At 48.7% G+C, this 17,482-nt stretch overlaps 2 protein-coding genes across 2 annotated transcripts; both read left to right on the forward strand.

The window, feature by feature from the left end:
* The first annotated feature begins 466 nt into the window (after positions 1-466).
* CLRN1 (clarin 1) lies at positions 467-9,087 on the forward strand. Its single transcript, XM_071752940.1, has 3 exons — positions 467-977; positions 5,602-5,781; positions 6,702-9,087. The coding sequence occupies exons 1-3, from the start codon at positions 725-727 to the stop codon at positions 6,965-6,967; spliced, it is 699 nt and encodes a 232-aa protein (XP_071609041.1). The 5' UTR covers positions 467-724; the 3' UTR covers positions 6,968-9,087.
* A 619-nt stretch (positions 9,088-9,706) lies between these two features.
* Positions 9,707-16,204, forward strand: MINDY4B (MINDY family member 4B). Its single transcript, XM_071751513.1, has 12 exons — positions 9,707-9,813; positions 10,639-10,791; positions 11,058-11,106; positions 11,448-11,567; positions 11,738-11,829; positions 12,186-12,486; positions 12,925-12,990; positions 13,528-13,598; positions 14,389-14,461; positions 14,754-14,897; positions 14,978-15,152; positions 16,026-16,204. Exons 1-12 carry the CDS (start codon positions 9,707-9,709, stop codon positions 16,166-16,168), a joined length of 1,494 nt encoding a protein of 497 aa, XP_071607614.1. The 3' UTR covers positions 16,169-16,204.
* The last annotated feature ends 1,278 nt before the right edge of the window (positions 16,205-17,482 follow it).

Here is a 17,482-nt window from a genome sequence, read left to right on the forward strand (position 1 = left end):
AAACATCCCATCAGCAATCTGCTCACGGAAATGCTGGGAGGAAAGATCAGGCCAAAGAGAAAGTGATCAGGATCTGGGGAGAGGTCCTGGAGTGCCTCTGCAGGGACGTGGGATGAAGGAGTTGTCTATATTGGAAACCTGAACTGAAGGGTTTGTCTGATCACACTGCAGCCAGAAGAACACAGCGTGTAACAGGCACCATGCCCCCTACCAGGGAGAGCCTGGGCGGGGAAAAGCAGCGCCCGCATCAACCCCATCCTGCAGAGAGGATCCCTGGGCTGAGCAGGGGCTCTGTGCTGCTGTGCCGTGGCACTAGGAACAGCAAACAGCATTGCTAGCTTGACAGGAAACCTGCAAAAACAAAACCCTCGGAAAACTTACTCTCTGGGGAGCAGGTAACCAGACAGAGCAGCCAAACCCTTCCCTGAAATCGCCCACTCACCCATCAGCCCGGGAGCACTCGGGTTACAGAGAGGTTCCTGCTGTCATCCGACACCCTCCTTGTCGAGTGACACCAGGGCTGCACTGACACGCTCAGCAGACAGCTCCGTTGTCCAGCTGGAGTTAGAAGGGACGGGGAGGGAATAAACCTTGACAGCATCTTCCAGGAAAGACGCGGAGCTCTGTCAGGAGAGCGCTCCAGCCGGGAGCTCTGCCCAGCTGATGAGGACCTTGTGGGTGCCTGGCTGAAAGCTGCGTCCCTCAGAGGACCTCAGATGCCACCATGCCAGCTCAGCAGAAGAAAATTATCTTCTGCATAGCCGGGGTGCTGAGCTTCGCCTGCGCGCTGGGGACAGCGGCGGCCATCGGCACCCAGCTATGGGTGAAGGGGAGCATCCTCTGCAAGACGGGAGCTCTGCTCGTCAATGCCACCAGCCAGGAGATGCACAAGTTTATTGGCCACATCCAGTACGGGCTTTTCCACGGCGAGCGTGTGAGGCAGTGTGGGCTCGGGGGCAGACCTTTGCAGTTCTCATGTGAGTACCGACGGCATCTGAATTATTTAACACCGTGCTGCTGGTGGCTCAGGGAGCCAGGAGATGCTCTCCTGGTGTCCCCTCGGTCACCGAGCCCAAAGAGCAGGACGTATTCTGAAACAAATGCTGCTGTGTTCTGATCTTCAGGTTCACAGGACTGCTTTTCCAAGACAAAGCCACACTTCCATTTTCAATAATCTATATTTCAATTACACGGATAGCTAAATTTCAAAATATTTATACTTGAAAAAAAAATCACATTTCTTTTTCAATTAATCTGTGTCATCTTCCTGTGTGTGGGTCAATATTATGTCTGCTCCACCGTGAAAGAATGAACTAAACCAGCAGAAATCTCATGAAAGTGCTGGGGCATGTATACACTTGGCTGCTGTCAAGAAACAAAGCATCCTAAAAGTTAGCAACCTGCTGCATTAATTGGGAAACAGTCTGGCTGATGCTAGCTGATGTTCAGCTGCAAGTTCAACTTGCTATCTGACACACAGAATTTTATCAAAGGCTGCTAGCAATGATTTTGCTTTACATGTAATATTCATGACCTATTTATCTTCAGGCTCTTCAAGGGTAAGAAGATCAATAAAATGATCAAGTGAGCACATAGTTTGCCTATAGCAGCACATTAAACAGATAATCACAAGCATCCATTTGTTATATGTGCAATACAGCACCTGAAGTTACTACAAAACACAATTTAGAAGCACTCTGCTAAAGCAGCACAGGTAAATTGCTTACACAAGTCATTTAAGGCAAGGCAAGGTTACCAGATTAAGTATCAGGAGTTATTTACTACATAATATTTTTCTGAAGTAGTTAATTTAATTTCTGACCAAGTTAATTTAATGTAATATTAAGATTTGCCAAGTCTAATTCAATTCCACCACTAGTCCACTTGTACAGCCAAGGTTCTCCTCAATTGCTTTGTGCAGATATTCCCCCCTGCTGCTTACAGGCTGGGGTGAAATTGTAGAGGGGTCATTAAACCTGAAGGAATTACTTCCCTGCTGTAGGAGCCATGGTTACAGAGCCCAGCAGACAAACCCATCAGTGACCAGCAGCTTGGTGGGTGACACTTGTCCATGTCCCCCAGCCCAGAGCTGAGTGGCACAGCTCCACTGCTGCCCCAGGAGGAGAGCTGCAGGGGGGCTGCTTCTCTCCCCAGGAACTGCCCTTCCACAGCTTTGTTACCTTGACCCTTCTAAACCATTTCATTGCTTGCTCTGCATTCAGGTCCTGTCTGTACATTCCATCTGGCTATGGCTGAACCACTTTAATATCCTGCTAGTGTGACCGTAGCAACAGTTTCAAAAGAATTTCAATTTTGTGGGCAGTGTGAATTTAATATTGCATGTACAAGATGGAATACAAATGCACAGCTTGTTTGTGATGATTTAATAATATCCATCACCCCGTGTTTCTGAATGTCTTGCAGTGCTGCACACAGGCAGGCTCTGGATGGGGGCCAGCCCTGCAGAGCATTGTCAAACAAAAGTGCTCCAGGGTGATGGAGTTTGCTCTCACTATGGCCCTACACTTTCTAGCACCTCAGGAACCTCAAGTAGCCAGACTTTCCTAGCCAAATGTTTTCCAAACTTTCATTTGTTAGTGTTGTTCCAGGGGAGAACAGGAACACAACTGCAACCACAGAACAGAAACAATACCATGTGAAGTTTTTATTTAATCCCAGCCAAGCCACCCATTTTGGAATGGTCAGAAAACCAAAACCTGAGTGTTCATACAGAGGTGCAGTACTCCGATGAGCAGGACAATATTAACAACTACTTTCTCTGGGTGCCTAATACACACACAAAGAACTCCAAGGATCTGAAATCAAGGGGCAGACACACAACATAAACCTGCCCCACCTAAGACTCGACCCACACTTGCCTTCTAAATCTTTCTTTTACCTTTTCCTCTCCTTTTGTACAAGCCAAGCATTAACAGTGCAATATTTCAGTAGATCTCACTCACCATATTACAAGCCCACTGTAATTTGTTTACCTGCACTGGCATCTTTTGGCTAGCACTCCAAGGAGGTAATGCTATGAGTGGATCTTTGGCACTGGGTGTACCTGGAACACAGCCCAGTTACAGCCCAAATCTTCCCCAAACTTGGCTGTATAGATCCTGGCAGACCACAAGGCAGGATTTGCCTTCCTGAGCTGTCACTGACAGGGGGCATCGATCCCTCTTTGCCAGTTGTTCTGAGGTGATATGTTATTTAGATTAAAAGGCAAGCACAACATTCGATTTAATCAGCTTTATATTTAGAAACAACACTTGGGTGTCTGAGCAAAACGTGGCTCTGCTAGAAGCACTCACTTCAGAGACCACTCAGTGCAGGAGGCCACATCCCCCATCCCAGGAGCCAGGGCTCTCTGGAGCTCGCTGCCAGCACCCCTGGGAACAGGGTAACTGTGCACAACAGGCACATCCCGAGCTTAATGCACTGAAGTCCACTTCAGCATGCCTGGGAAAAGGCACACAGAATAGGCTAAATGATTTAGTTCTATATTTGCTCCCATTAAATACTCCCCTCTGACCACTGTATCTCTTTTAGTTGTAAAATGAATTTGCTCTGCCAGCAAACGCGGTTCGTCTGGGGAGAGCCTTCTGCTTCATTTGCTCTTGCTGATTCTCATCAGTTTCTGGGTCATCAGTCCATTTTCTAAAGGTCGCTGGCATGCATGCCTAACACAATTCATTCAGCACAATGAAGGAATGTTTTTCTTTCAAAACAATATAGCTGCTGGAATTATTTTTCCTGATATGTCACATATAAAATTTTAATGGCATAAAGCACTAGAAATGCAGGTACCAAGGGAAAGATTCCATAGACTGCTGCAGCAGTGTTTTCTTGAAATAAATAGCACAATATTGTGTTATTAAAGACACAGATTTGTATGTTCTCCCCAGAGATCAGGTGGCATTGCAAAACCAGTGCTGTTCCATGAAGAGGTTCTGCTCTTCAGCCTTCCCATTAGCCAGCCTGAATGGGAAAACTGCAAAATTTTGCAGTTCACAGCACACTAGCAGTACAACTGCTTCATGTAAATACATGAAATATTTATATAAAGTCCAGTAAACTAGTTTCTAAAACACACTTGGTGTTTTACAGCACTACCCATCAGCAGAGGTCACGTTTTACACCAGCAAGTTCTTCCTGGACCCTCTGCCATCACCAGCATGAGGGGTGATACTTAACACAGCTTCAAGAACATCTTACAGACATTTGCTTTATTAATTTCCCCTTCATTTATCCAGGGAGATGAGCTGACCTGGCCAGTGTGATCTCCCTGGTGAGCTGCAGGGCTGGCTACTGGCAAATACTTCCCAAGCACAGTAATTTATGTGAGGAGTTTTTACTCTGCAGGTTGCAGCTGCAGTGAGGCAGCACAAAGGCATCATCACCCCAGCTTTAACCGTGCCCCTGTGGATCAGGAGCAGTCAAATGTGTTTGATGATTCCTTCTAAAGCACCCCTTGTTGACAAACAAACATCAATGATTAGAAATTCTCTCCTACTGCATCTGATTGACTATCCCCTTGTGCCCTAGTTAGGCACCATCACAAGATGATAGGGTAGCTAAAAAGTTGCATAAAAATATTTAAAATTAATTATTCCTGCACATGCAGTGGCACCGACCACTCCCTGGCACCCACCAAGGAGCAGCTGCTCCCTCCCAACCCCTCCCAAAGCTTTGGTTCTGATGCCTCATTGTGCCTTGGAGCCCCACTTCTTCACTGTAAGATTTCTCCATTTCCTCTCATTGATTTGTCACCTTCCCTCTTTGGGCCTGGGCTTCCAGACACAAAATGTTCTGCAAGTATTCTATTTGGGGAAATTCAAGGGGTAAAAATTTCAGTCAAAAATATTGCTTATTCTTTCAAAATTTCTTCCAGAGTTTGTTGCAAATAAGTCTTTTATTTTACCTTTATTAATTTACCCCTCTTTAGAATTCTTTTTTTTTTTAATAATTCAACAGATTGATGGACATTTATAAATATATTCCTTTTCTATTTTTAAGGATTTTTAGCAAAATTCCCTTTTTTATATATTTTCTAAAAACAGGAGAATTCCAAAGGACAGAGATAAGAAGCCTCCAATCCCTTCAGATGCACAGACATCTCTTTGGCAATACCTGGTGGGTTGTCACACTGTGAGCAGCCCCACACATTTCCTTCCCCAGGGACACACTGTGCAGAGCAGCACTGCAGCTTCAGGCCACATTTCCTGTTGCTTCATAACAAAACATGGACCTTTTCTCTTACATCTTTATTGCTTAAGCTTTTCAGAGAAAAAATACACACTTTTAGCCAAAATTTTTTGGGTATAAAGGTGAAAAAACTGCAATGTGTATGGGGCAGGAGAAGAGAGGCTTTTCCTGGAGCTGCTCCTTCTCTCCTGGACAAAATTATACTACCAAGTGTCACAAAATGCTTCTGCCTCTAAACATCCTTGAAAACCTGTTTCTAGTGAACAGCTTCATGTTCATCTTTGGTTGCATTTGGAAGACTCAAAACAATCATCATAAGGTAGCAAGAAGCCCCTAACTTCTACAACAGCTTTGCCTGACGCGTGTAATAATTCTCTCTTCATTTGTTTTCAGTTTTTCCAGATTTGCTCAAAATCATCCCTGCAAGTATCCATGTTAGTGTCATTCTCTTCTGTACAGTGCTGGTGGTCTTTGCTCTGGTGGGATCAGGTTTCTTCATGCTCAATGCCTTTGGCAGCCCCTATGAAACCCTGCATGGCCCCGTGGGGTTGTACCTCTGGAGCTTCATCTCCTGTAAGTACCACCGAGCCCTCACACCACCCACCACTGGCAAAATAAAGCTGGGCAGGCAGACGACTTTGCTGTGGCAAAACATATGTTTTCCAAATTGGAATTAGGGGATAAACTGCTCAGTCCCTCAGTGGGGGCAGGTGGTGAGGTGGGAATGGTGCAGGCAGACCCAAGGCCCTTCTCTGTGACTTGGCAGAAAAGGGGATGGTACCCTGGAGACCCAGAGCTGGGGTCATAGTACAGGCTCAGAATCAGGCACTGTGCCAGAGCGGGGGAAAAAAAAAAATAAACAAAATAAATTTTAAAAAGCCAGTGATGCAACTGCCTGTATCCCTGCATCCCCTCGATGGGAGGCTTGCAGCTTTGTTAGTGAGATCACCACTTACACCAGCAAGGCTTCCTCGTGGCCAGGAGGAGCTGAGAGACTGAAAAGGCAGTCTCTGAAAAAACACTGCCACCAGGTATATGGGACAGTCCCTGCCCCTCTGCTGGTTACAGAAAGAGCAAAGCCACTCTGTGTCACCAGCTTAACTGACAAGGTGTGCCATTGCATTACAAGGTATCACATTTTACAATCATAATTTAATGAAGGACTTAAGTACATGTTTATCCTTAGATGTGCAGACAGTTCAGTTATATTCCATGGGACAATGAGCAGCTTAAAGCTGAAAAAGAGCACAGATACTTGGCTGGATCAGGGCACTAAAGCAGCTGTGCTAAATATCATTGGTCCTGAGCCAAATTCAATTAAAACAGCTTACTAGTTTCAATAGCTGTTGGCTTGGGATCTAAAAATAATCCCTGCTAAACCCAAGTTCTGGTGGCCCCAGTGACACTGTCCCTGTGTCACTGGGTCGTGGTGTACACCCCCAGCCCTGCTGCAGGGACTGCTGAGGTGATGAGCATCTCCCCCTCCCTCCCAGGTTCCTGTGGCTGCCTCATCATGATTCTCTTCTCCTCAGAAGTGAAAATCCATCACCTTTCAGAGAAGATTGCTAATTTCAAAGAGGGAAGTTTCATATTCAAGACTCACAGCGAACAGTTTGCAAATTCATTCTGGATCGTCCTGGTTTGCTCCCTGGTGCAGCTCCTGAATGCCTTGTTGATAAGATTTGCTGGGTTTGAATTTCCCTTTTCAAAATCAAAACATTCGGGGACAACAACTGGAGCTGCTGACCTGATGTATTAGAATTACATCAGTTAAGAGCATTGGAAGCAGAGTTTCATCACTGCAGCATTGGACAGCCAGCAGGTGTACTACCTAGTAAGTGATTAACTCAAAAGAATTTAAAACAACTGAAGGTTTGAAGTAAATGTCACTGGCATGCTCAGTAAACAAAACACAGCTGTTCAGCAACATCCAGATCAAAATACCCTCTCTTTCTTAAGACCTTACAAAGATGTTTAGCTTTTTTACAAGTTATTTAAGAAGTAGCTTGTATGAAGAAAACCAGGAATACCCATGGCATTGAACTGGTTCTGGGAAGTAAAACAAATGCATTGCACTAGGTACCCACACTGTCACCAGCAGCAGCTTTGCCTCCAGTCCCAGGGATGCCATCGTTACCACGGCAGGGAACAGGGACACTCAGCACATCTGCAGAGGTGGAGCCCCAGGAAGGCAGAGGGGTGGGCTCTGCCCCAGCAGACAGACCCCACCTGGGCAGCACAATGCGAGGAGGAGCCACAGCCAGGGCTGCAGGACAGAGCCCAAACACCCCAGGACACTAAGGCAGCACCATATGCTCAGCAATGCTATTGCTGACACCCAAAAAAGCTCTTTTGGTGGCTTTTTATTGTAACAAACCAAGTTGTAATCCTCTGACCCTCAGGTCCCCAAATCCCTCATTTATCCCAGTGATTGCTGTAGCCAGGAACTTCGTGGTCTTGGCCCAGACAACAGCCACAGCAAAGCACGGAGCAGATCCTGGGCTGGTGCTGCTGAACCATCCCCTGCAGCATCCCCAGAGCTGTCCCCAAGAGCACGTCCCAGAGCAAAGGGGCAGCAGTGCAAACCAGGCACCCTGCACATCATCTCTTCCCAAAGCCTTATGGTCAGACAGGTGAGGAGCCCTGCCCAGAAAGCAGCTCTGCAAGAAGCAGCTCTACCAGCTCCCTCTCATCAGGCAATGCAAACAAACACAATCAAAATCGCTGGCAAAGGGCACAATGGACTCAGACAGCAGCCAGGCTTTGGAGGCTGCTTGCTCAGCAGAGAGTGATGAAGAAACCTTGAGGTCCTGCACCTTGCAACATGCAGACAGAACACAGGAACACATCACCCTTGCACCCTTAAATTTCTGCGGGTCAGAGGCAGCAACCATCCTGCTCACCTCAGGTACTGCTGCCCCAGCCCAGTTACAGACAGGTGGATGAAAGCAAACACTACCTCCATGGATGGGGGTCTGCAGCTACCCTGGAGATGAGATGCTCCTTGCAGGTCATGTACACAGCACCCAGAGCAAACGGAGGAAGAGGAGGAGGAGGAGAAGAGGAAGCTCTGCTGCCCCAAACACCTTTTTATCTGCAGGGGCCGGAGCCCCCTCCCAGCTGCGGGTGAGCAGCAATTCCCACTACAGCACCTGGGGGCTCCAGCAGCTGGTAGGGTCACCTCTGACACTGATGCCAGTATTCACACTTATACTGTGGATAGCAAAACCTGGCTGGGTTATTTTGTTTGTCAGCTCTTCCCCAGCCCCACCAAGCCCCTGGGAGCAGCTCTGCCCCTGGCTGTAGCCATCTGTGAGGGCTGCTCCAGGGGGCTCCCCAGCCTTTCTCCACCATTTTGTTCTTAATTAACACGCTTATCCTTCTTCATGCTAATGTATCTTCTTAAGGCATCGTTGTGTTGCATCTCATGGTGTTGTTTCCTATGCAGCAAATAATGAGAAGTAACATTCCATCCTCTTTATTCCCGAGGTTTCCTGAAGCTGCTCTGCTTCATGAAACGTCTGCCAGGGGCAGCACACAGGATCAGACTGTACATACAGACTGCTCACATCTGTGTTTTCTCTCTGTGGTCCTTCCAGTGGTCCTGAAGAAGGAGCTGGCTCCGTACATGTAAAATACAGAGTTGTCCAGACCTGTCTCAGCACCACATATAAACCCCTTCCATCCCTTTTGCTGTGCATGAGAGAGCAGCCCCTGACACGGGGTCCAGGGGGATCCCTGCAGGCTCCACCACTCCCTCTCCATCCCAGCCCACCCCATCCCATTCCACCCCACCCCACTCACAAGCAGGAAGCCAGATGTTTTTTTCATTTGTATCCAGTTCTCAAAGCAAACATCACAACCTCTTAGCAAAATAAATTTGAGAAAATATTTGTGTGTCCAACTGAATGTAACAGAGCAAGTCTGACTGGCCCAGCCAGTGCTCCCCAGAGCACCAGCACCTGTCCTGGGGCTCACCTGTCACCTGTGAGCTTCACAAGCTGAAGAAGTTTTACCCTGTTTCATTTCTGGATTACCATATTCCATTATCTTAAAAGCAACAGAAACCCTATAGTGAGGAGAAATATACAAACATATTTTGAAGGTTCTTGAAGGTCCATGCATGGTGGTGGCACCTGGACAGGAGTGTCACCCAGCCTGAGGTGGGGTTTCATCCCCTGCCTGGGGCTGTGTGGCACAAAGGGTGGTAGGACAAAGGGTGAAGGGGACAGGAGGGGACAGGATGGGTGGTGTGGACACTGCATGTGACCACGGGATGGGATATCCCACACCATATCCTCTTCTGGCTTTCTGGACCAACTGGAGCCCAGCACTGTGCCTGGCATTAAACATTCATGTGCTGATGCAGTGAGCAGGAACGTGCAGGCAGCGAGGGCTCTGGTGGAAGTTTCATGAGGGTGGGAGGGTGGGAGCTGCCATCCTGGGGGTCAGGACAGGGTTGTGGGTGCTTGAGGAGCCCCCAGCATCGCCTGGGGCCATGGGTGAGACAGGAGCTCAGCCCACCCTGACCCAGACACAGCTGGAGGAGATCGCCAGCAAAATTTCAGACCTAAACAAATGGAAAGAAATTTTTAGTTTCCATAGGTAAGATTTTTATTCTTCTTCATTATTACATGTTTTTAACTCCAAGTGCTTTATTAAATATAATTTTTAAAGTTATGTTTTATTATGACCATGGAAAGGTCTTCCTGTACTCAGTGATGCAAGTATTACAGCTCTTACTCTACTGTTTGAAGTTCTTTTCTGTCTGCTCTGTTTCTTCACGTTTGCACTGCTTCCCTTTCTTTTTTCTAATTTCTATTTTATTTTCCCTTTTCAGTTTGGAAATCAGCAATACAACTCATCAGGTAACTGTTTCATTAAAAGGAAGCAATTTGTATTGGTCTAGTGGGTTTTGCGACTGTTTAGGTTTGAATACAGGAGAAATGACACATCCCTGCACACAGCACAGCAGACAGTCTTTATAAAGATTTAGTTCTTGATGCTCCTCCTTTAAGAAACACTCATTGTCTTCAGATATTTTAAAGGGGTATCTTCTGATCTAAATCAAAGCACTGAGTAGTTTCAACAGAAATTAACCTTTTAGGTTTTATGGTATATTTCAGAATACAGGAAAAAAAACATAACGAATTAAGATCTCAAGCATAAATATTTGTAACCCCTGCTGTGTCCTAAGGCTGGGAAGTACTGAGCTAATTCAGACAAATTTTCCTGTCATTATCCTGTAGGGATGTATCTGCATGTCTGAAGGGAGCTGTAAGCCCAGCCCCTGGTTCTGCCTGGCAGCAGGTCCTGCCTGCCAAAGGCTCCCCCAGGCCATGGTGCCCACCCTGCTGCAATATGGGGGTGACACTGGTGCAGGGGGATCAGCCTGAGGATGATGGACCTTCTGCTCCTCTCTCCACCCAGAGGCACCCAGGCAGCAGTGGCCATGGACCACCTGGAGCTGGAGAGCCCACAGGGCCACCACGACCACCACCTCAGCCTCCCTCAGCAGTCCCCAGGCTCCTCCTGGTCCCTCCAGACAGGGGTGGCCGTCCCATCTCCTTGGAAATGGCCATGGTGAGCAGGCCTGTGGAGTGAAGCATGAGATGTAATTTAATCTTGTTGAAAGAAAGAGCCACAGGAACCTTACCTGGCGTGAGGGGAGGCTCAGGCTGCTGCTGGGCTGCAGGCTGCTGGGAGCTGTAACAGAAGGGTATATCACCATGATTTATTTATCAGACTTTCAAAGAACACGGCTGCAACACAACCTTAAAGCTGATCTGCCATAAGTCTCATTAGATAAGAGGTCAGATGGCAAAGCATAACGGTTCTTTTCTCTCCAGGCTTTCTAGCAAATCTCCTCAGGACAGGAGGCAGAGGCTCAGGAGATCAGTAAGATGTTTCTGCCTTCACCCCATCCCCTGGTTTTGAGACACCCACACTGGGTGCCTGCTGCCCCATGAAGAGCCTTCTCCAGGAGCTCAGGAGTTCTGTGGGTGACAGGACAGGCTCCAGTGCCAGCTGTACCACCACAGCCTCCCACACCCAACCAGTCCCTGCCCCTCCTGCACACCCTGATCCTCAGCAGATGACTTTGTTCTGCTGTAGCACGCTCACTGCAGCAGCATCCCCAGCCTGCCCTGACCTGAGATCCTCCCACGTGAAGGGAGCTGAACCCACACCCTCCTCCTCCTCCTCCTGCTCTTCCTCTATCTCCTCCTCCTGCTCTGCAGGGGCTGCGTCAGTCGCTCTTTGGAGACGTGTGCCAGCGCTTCAGCTGCGAGTGGGAAAAAGCAAACTTCAGGTTTCAGGAGCCATACTCTGACCTGGGCTATGCTCTGGAGGCAGAAAAGGTAAAGTTTTGGGTGAAGAGGCCAGTACCCTCTCATCAGTGCCTCAGCCACTCCTGGGAGCTGGCAGGGGTACACAAGGATGCTCCCCGTGCTCTGCTCCCCTGACTGAGGGGATGGACACGGGCTCTGATGCTCTGGAGCACTGGGGAGTGCTGCCTTTCTGTCTCCAGGGGGGCACAAGAGCCCTTCTGATGGCTGTACAAGCACACATCATCACATACCTGCTCTTCATCAGAAACACAGAATGCACTGACCTAGAAAGGTAAGAAGCTGAACCTTCCCATTGGGACATTCAGAAACTATTTCCTTGTGTTACTTGGACTAAGATAGACCAGCACCAGCCTCTAGGTTTAGCCAAACTGGACCCCAGCTCAGGTTTGCGGCTACAGGTGGGGATTTGCACCTTTGTCTGACTCTCAGGCAAGGCTTTTCCCAACAAATCCCTGTTTCTGTACAACACTGCATGCTCCCCCATCCCCTCCCGGCAGCAGTGCCAGCACCACACAGCTGCTCCCGGGCTGCAGGGGGGGGTTGGCCCCGCTGTAGGGGACATACGATCTCAGACACACCATGGGGAGCATGTCCACCCCAGCGGCAGTGACAGCATCAAGTGAAAAGAGGGGATTTTGGGGACAAACGGGCACAGCTCGACATGCAGACACCCCCTCCATGCACCCCACTGAGGCTGCACCCACCACCCCCCGGGGGGCAGGACCCCGAGGTGCCCCCCAGCCCCACGGCCTCTCCCTGCAGGCTGTGCAGCATCAGCAGGAGGGTGCAGGGAGAGGCTTTGGCCGCCGCCCTGGCAGAGACCCTGTGGGCAGCGGGAGGAGGTGGCAGAGCCGTCGTCTGCCTCATCACCACCGCCCTCCACATCGCCCCATGCGGAGACTACACAGCTGACAACTTCACAGAAAGAGTGAGTACAGAAGCACCTTCTGCAAGCGGGGCTTTCTATGAAGACACGTTTGGCCTAAAATGTTTGAAGGCAAGAAACTTAAAATCTCATAATAATCCTGTGCTGTAACTCCTGGTGCACCACAAGTTGTGAGCACTCTCGAACCAGTCCCAGCTGCAGCCTCTGACACTTGAGTCTCCTCACAGAGGCATTAGGGGAGTCCAGGGAACTGCTGTTCCCTTCCATTTGAGCCTGGTCCTTCTTCCACAAAAAGGACGAATGCTCACTTAACATAAAGCTGTTCCTCTGACTCTCTGTGTGCAGCTGCACACATTGGCTTAAGAAGGGGCCAAGTAGACTCTTGAATTATTCTTTAATTTACCTAAAGAAAACAGCTCAGCTTTTTGATACCATTAGCATCTCCTTTACCACATCTCCCCCTATGCTCGTGCCCTACAGATCCAGCTGTTTGAGTTCTCTGAGAAAGCAGCAGCTCAGGAGTTCATCTTTGACCACATAAGCTGTGTAAGTGTGAGATATTTGCTTTATTATGAGCTGTTCTGGTGCTTGTTTGCATCTTATTTCCCAGTCAATAGTGGACCTCATGGAGGACAATAGTATCACCTTCAGCAGGACATTCAGACTCTTAATGCACAGTTCTGGATCATTTCTTGCCTTTCCTATGGGAAACGATCCTGCTCCCACTAAATCCCCAGGACTGCACCCACCTATGTCAGCACTCTCAGCCCAAAAATGCCATTTGAAAACAGGCAGCATTTTGTACATTACTCAAATATAAAATACTGTTTCTTGCAATTTCAGCAAAAATCTGAGGGGAAAAAAATTGTACAGAGCCAGTTTAGTCAATTATTGAGAGTTACTTCTTTTTTTTTTAGCTTGATCCTACTCAACCAAATAAGTAACAAAGCCCTCCTGGAATAACACCTCACTCATTTGGCACCATACTCACCCAAGGTTCTGTTTAAGCAGAAGAATTGTTTAATTAAACATCATATACCTGCCATAATTCCTCCCCTGAGATTACTTACTTCTTTTTTACAGTTCAAAGGTGAAGGAAGTCATGGTGTGATCCTATTTTTATACAGTTTACTTTTCTCTAGGACACTGAAAAGGTATGCTTCCATTTTTTAATATTTTCTTCTAGTTCAGTTACATCTTCTGAACTGGTCTTTTTCTTGTTTTACCTGACTGTCCATTCTTAGCCACAGGTGGAGAAGCAGCCCCGCTGGCTGTGGGTGTTGCAGACCCTGAGCATCTGCCCCAGGAGCCAGCAAGGAGGGGCAGCAGGACAGAGAGAAACCCTTTGCAAAGCAAAAATAATGTACTGTGTAAACCCATGGATATCAACAGTCACAGGCAATAAAATATGAAAATCAAAAGGAGTTTATGTAAACACAGACAGATTCTGCCAGGGTGACTGCTGGCAGAGGACACTGGCAGAGTCTTTCTAAACCTCATGTAATTAGGTTTGGGTAAAGATGCTTTAGAAAGGTACAGAGGCATATTTATACCAATATGGAACATGACATGCTGATGTGACACTATCCTAGCTAGTCAGCAAAAGAATTGCACCTCTGCTTCAAACAGTTGTGTTCAGGCTACGCCTGGTGTGATGGAGGCCTCATGGCAGCAAGTGCTGCCAGGGAAATCCTGGCTCTGTCTGCAGGGCCTGAACACAGCCCTGAACTGGGATTTTAACAGGAATTTTAACTGAAGTTCAAGAGCCCCAGCTGAGCAGAAAACTGCTGCATCAGGATAAAACTGCTGTGTCAGGACAGCACAGAGGAATAAAAGGGTCCATAGGACTTCTCCCTGTTCCCTATTAATCAGAGAGTGATGTAAAGCCACCACCACAGGCACTGGTCCCAGTGCCATCCTAACATTTTGTGCTTGGTCCTACAGGGTCCAAGAAGATTTAGGCTGCACAGCAACTCCTCTGTTAAATTTCAGTTCTGGAATCATCACCTGTACAGAGGTAAGAGTAACTGCATTTCTCAACTGTTCTTTTTTTATTACTCCCACATTTGATTTAGGAAAAAAGTCTCATCTGTTACTCTGATGGGGAAAAAGGGTAAGTTATAGGAAAATACTTTGCCAATTTCAGTCATGAATGACCGTTTTAAAAATGGATAATGATGATGCTAATGAAGGTCCTGGTAGCCTGGCATTTCTCTGCCCACGACAGACATGCCTCCAGCTGCCATTTACCGAAGGGCTCTCTCCTGCTGCCCCATGGTGTGACCATGGACCATCTCACCTGCCCGCAGGCCCTGATCAGCCTTCTCCTCACGGGCCGGGCCAGCCCACAGGAACCGGATGGTGGCCCAGAGCCCGAGGACGGGGCCACGGAGGGGCGGGCATGGCGCGGCCCCGTGGGATACCTGCGCTGGGGACGGGGCCTGGAGGAGCAGGTGAGGGCCGCCGGGGCCGTCTCATCACACTGCTCCCAGCCTGGCACTGAGGCCGGGCTGTCCCCTCCTCCTCTCCCCAGGTGTGCCGGGGGCTGCGCACCCCTCGCCTGCCCGTCTGGCTCTGCAGCGCGTCCCGCAGGCACTGCGTCCTCTTCAGCACCGACAGACACCTCCTCTGCGACTGGAAACGGGAGAAACTCTTCCACCTGCACCTCTACGGCGGGCAGCAGGGGAGAAGAGCCCGTCTGACCGTGGGTAGGCACCCCAGACCCCGGGCAGGGCTGTCACACAGAGTCCAGTGCTCTGTGCCTAACAGATACGGAGTCACAGGATCCCTTTTGGTTGGAAAAGACCTTCAAGATCATTGAATCCAACTCATTGTGCTGCAACATCCACACTACATGCATATATACATAAATAAAAACATACATCACATTAACCTTTACACAGAATGTGAGGAGACTGCTCCAAACCACAGTGTAAAAAGATTTGTGGACTCACAGATAGAGTCAAGCTGGAAGAGGCCTTTCAAGGCCATCTAGTACAACCCCATGTCACGGGCAGGGCCATCTTCAACCAGATCAGGTCACCCAGATCCCTCTCCAACTTGACCTGAGATGTTCCCAGATATGGGGCATCCTCCACCACTCTGGGCAACCAGGGCCAGGGTCCCATCACCCTCATTATAAAATGTTTTTTCCTTATATATAATTTGAATCTCCACTCTTTCAGTTTCAAACCATCACCCCTTATCCCAGCACTACAGGCCCAGATAAAATGTCTGTCCCCATTGTGTAGCCCTCCTTAAAGTACAGGAAGGTGCAATAAGGTCTGCATGGAGCCTTCTCCAGGCTGAAGAACCCCAGCTCTCTCAAGCTGTTACATCCACAAATAAAATCCTAGCTCTGAAAGGACAGAGAGCTGTTCAGAAAAAAAATTATGCGAACACACTCTGCAAGAAGCCCAAAGCTGTACCTACAGTGCCTGGATTTCCCAAGGCAGGGAACAGTCTCACCAACCTGGCACACCTACAGCAATCCTGCCCACTCTGCTTTCAGCCTTTTCTAAAACTGCTCTGAGAGGGGCTGGGGTTTTTTTTTAGATTTTTAAACTGTGTTCCCCTTTCAGACACTCATTCTCATCACTGGGAAAAGGATAGACATGAAGAGCCAAGCAGACAGGGGAAGAGGTGTCCAGCTGTGGAGATGGCAATCAGGACCAAGTGGGCAGGTGCAACCATCAGCTGGAATGGGACAGACCCCTTCTTCTGAGGAGATGGACAAGGCAGACCCCTCTTCTGAGGAGATGGACAGACCCCTTCTTCTGAGGAGATGGACAGAACAGACCCCTCTTCTGAGGAGATGGACAGACCCCTTCCTCTGAGGAGATGGACAAGACAGACCCCTCTTCTGAGGAGATGGACAGGACAGACCCCTCTTCTGAGGAGATGGACAGGACAGACCCCTCTTCTGAGGAGATGGACAGACCCCTTCTTCTGAGGAGATGGACAGAACAGACCCCTCTTCTGAGGAGATGGACAGACCCCTTCCTCTGAGGAGATGGACAAGACAGACCCCTCTTCTGAGGAGATGGACAGACCCCTTCCTCTGAGGAGATGGACAGAACAGACCCTCTTCTGAGGAGATGGACAGACCCCTTCTTCTGAGCCCCAGCACCTCCCAGTGCCGCGGACTCCACTGCACACTGCCATCTGGAGGAGATGAAACAACTCTCACCACCAAAACAGCCTCTGGCACCTGCTCTGGCGAGGAGCAGTCACTGGCGATGGGTCCTCGCTGCGCTCATGTCCCGGGGTGTGGTGCAGGTTCCTCTGCTTCCCACGACAGCCGTCAGACAGAGGAAAGAGAGCGTCAATTTGCCTTCCTCCTGTGCTAGGCAGAGGTGTTTAAGCAACCGAGATGTCTCTTAAGAGTGCAGTGGAAGCAAAAGGAACATTGGGAAGTGACAATACTGTGTGCATCTAATTGATTTAATCCAGGGTGTGCAACTAATTTATCTGTCTGCAACGAGCCAGGTTTCCTCCCGGCTCCCCACAGCTGTGACTTCTGCAACCCAACCTCTCTCCTGCTCCAGCAACAGCTCAAGCACAGACCACAGCCAGACCCTGCGTCCTGCACTCCAGCCAGGAACCAGAGCTGATACATGGGGACTGGGGCAAAGTAAAGTTTGGTGAGGTTCTCCTTGCTGTGAAGTCAGTGATTTCACTGACTCCGAGCACCCTGCAGCAGCTCTGGGAGCACGGGCTGGGCACATTGCTCCTCACTCATGTTAACCGCTTTCTACTTCCTTTTTTATAGACAACACCCCAAAAACAAAGACCTATTAGTCACACAAAAACGTGTGTTGCTAGTGACAACTGTACTGAGAACAATAAACCTTTCTGTGAGCGACCCAGAAGTTGGATTAAAGAGTTTGAATAAAAATAAAATAAAATTGAGTGGTCATAAGCAGCCTGAAATTTAGCCTGGATGGGTGAGGAGCCTGCTGGTTAGCAACCTAATGTGGGGTCTGCACTGGTCACTGCCCACTGCCCCCTTCCTCAGTTGCTGCTCATTTCAGTTCCC

This window comes from Heliangelus exortis, chromosome 9, assembly GCF_036169615.1.
Source record: "Heliangelus exortis chromosome 9, bHelExo1.hap1, whole genome shotgun sequence".
In the NCBI taxonomy this organism is placed as follows: domain Eukaryota; kingdom Metazoa; phylum Chordata; class Aves; order Apodiformes; family Trochilidae; genus Heliangelus; species Heliangelus exortis.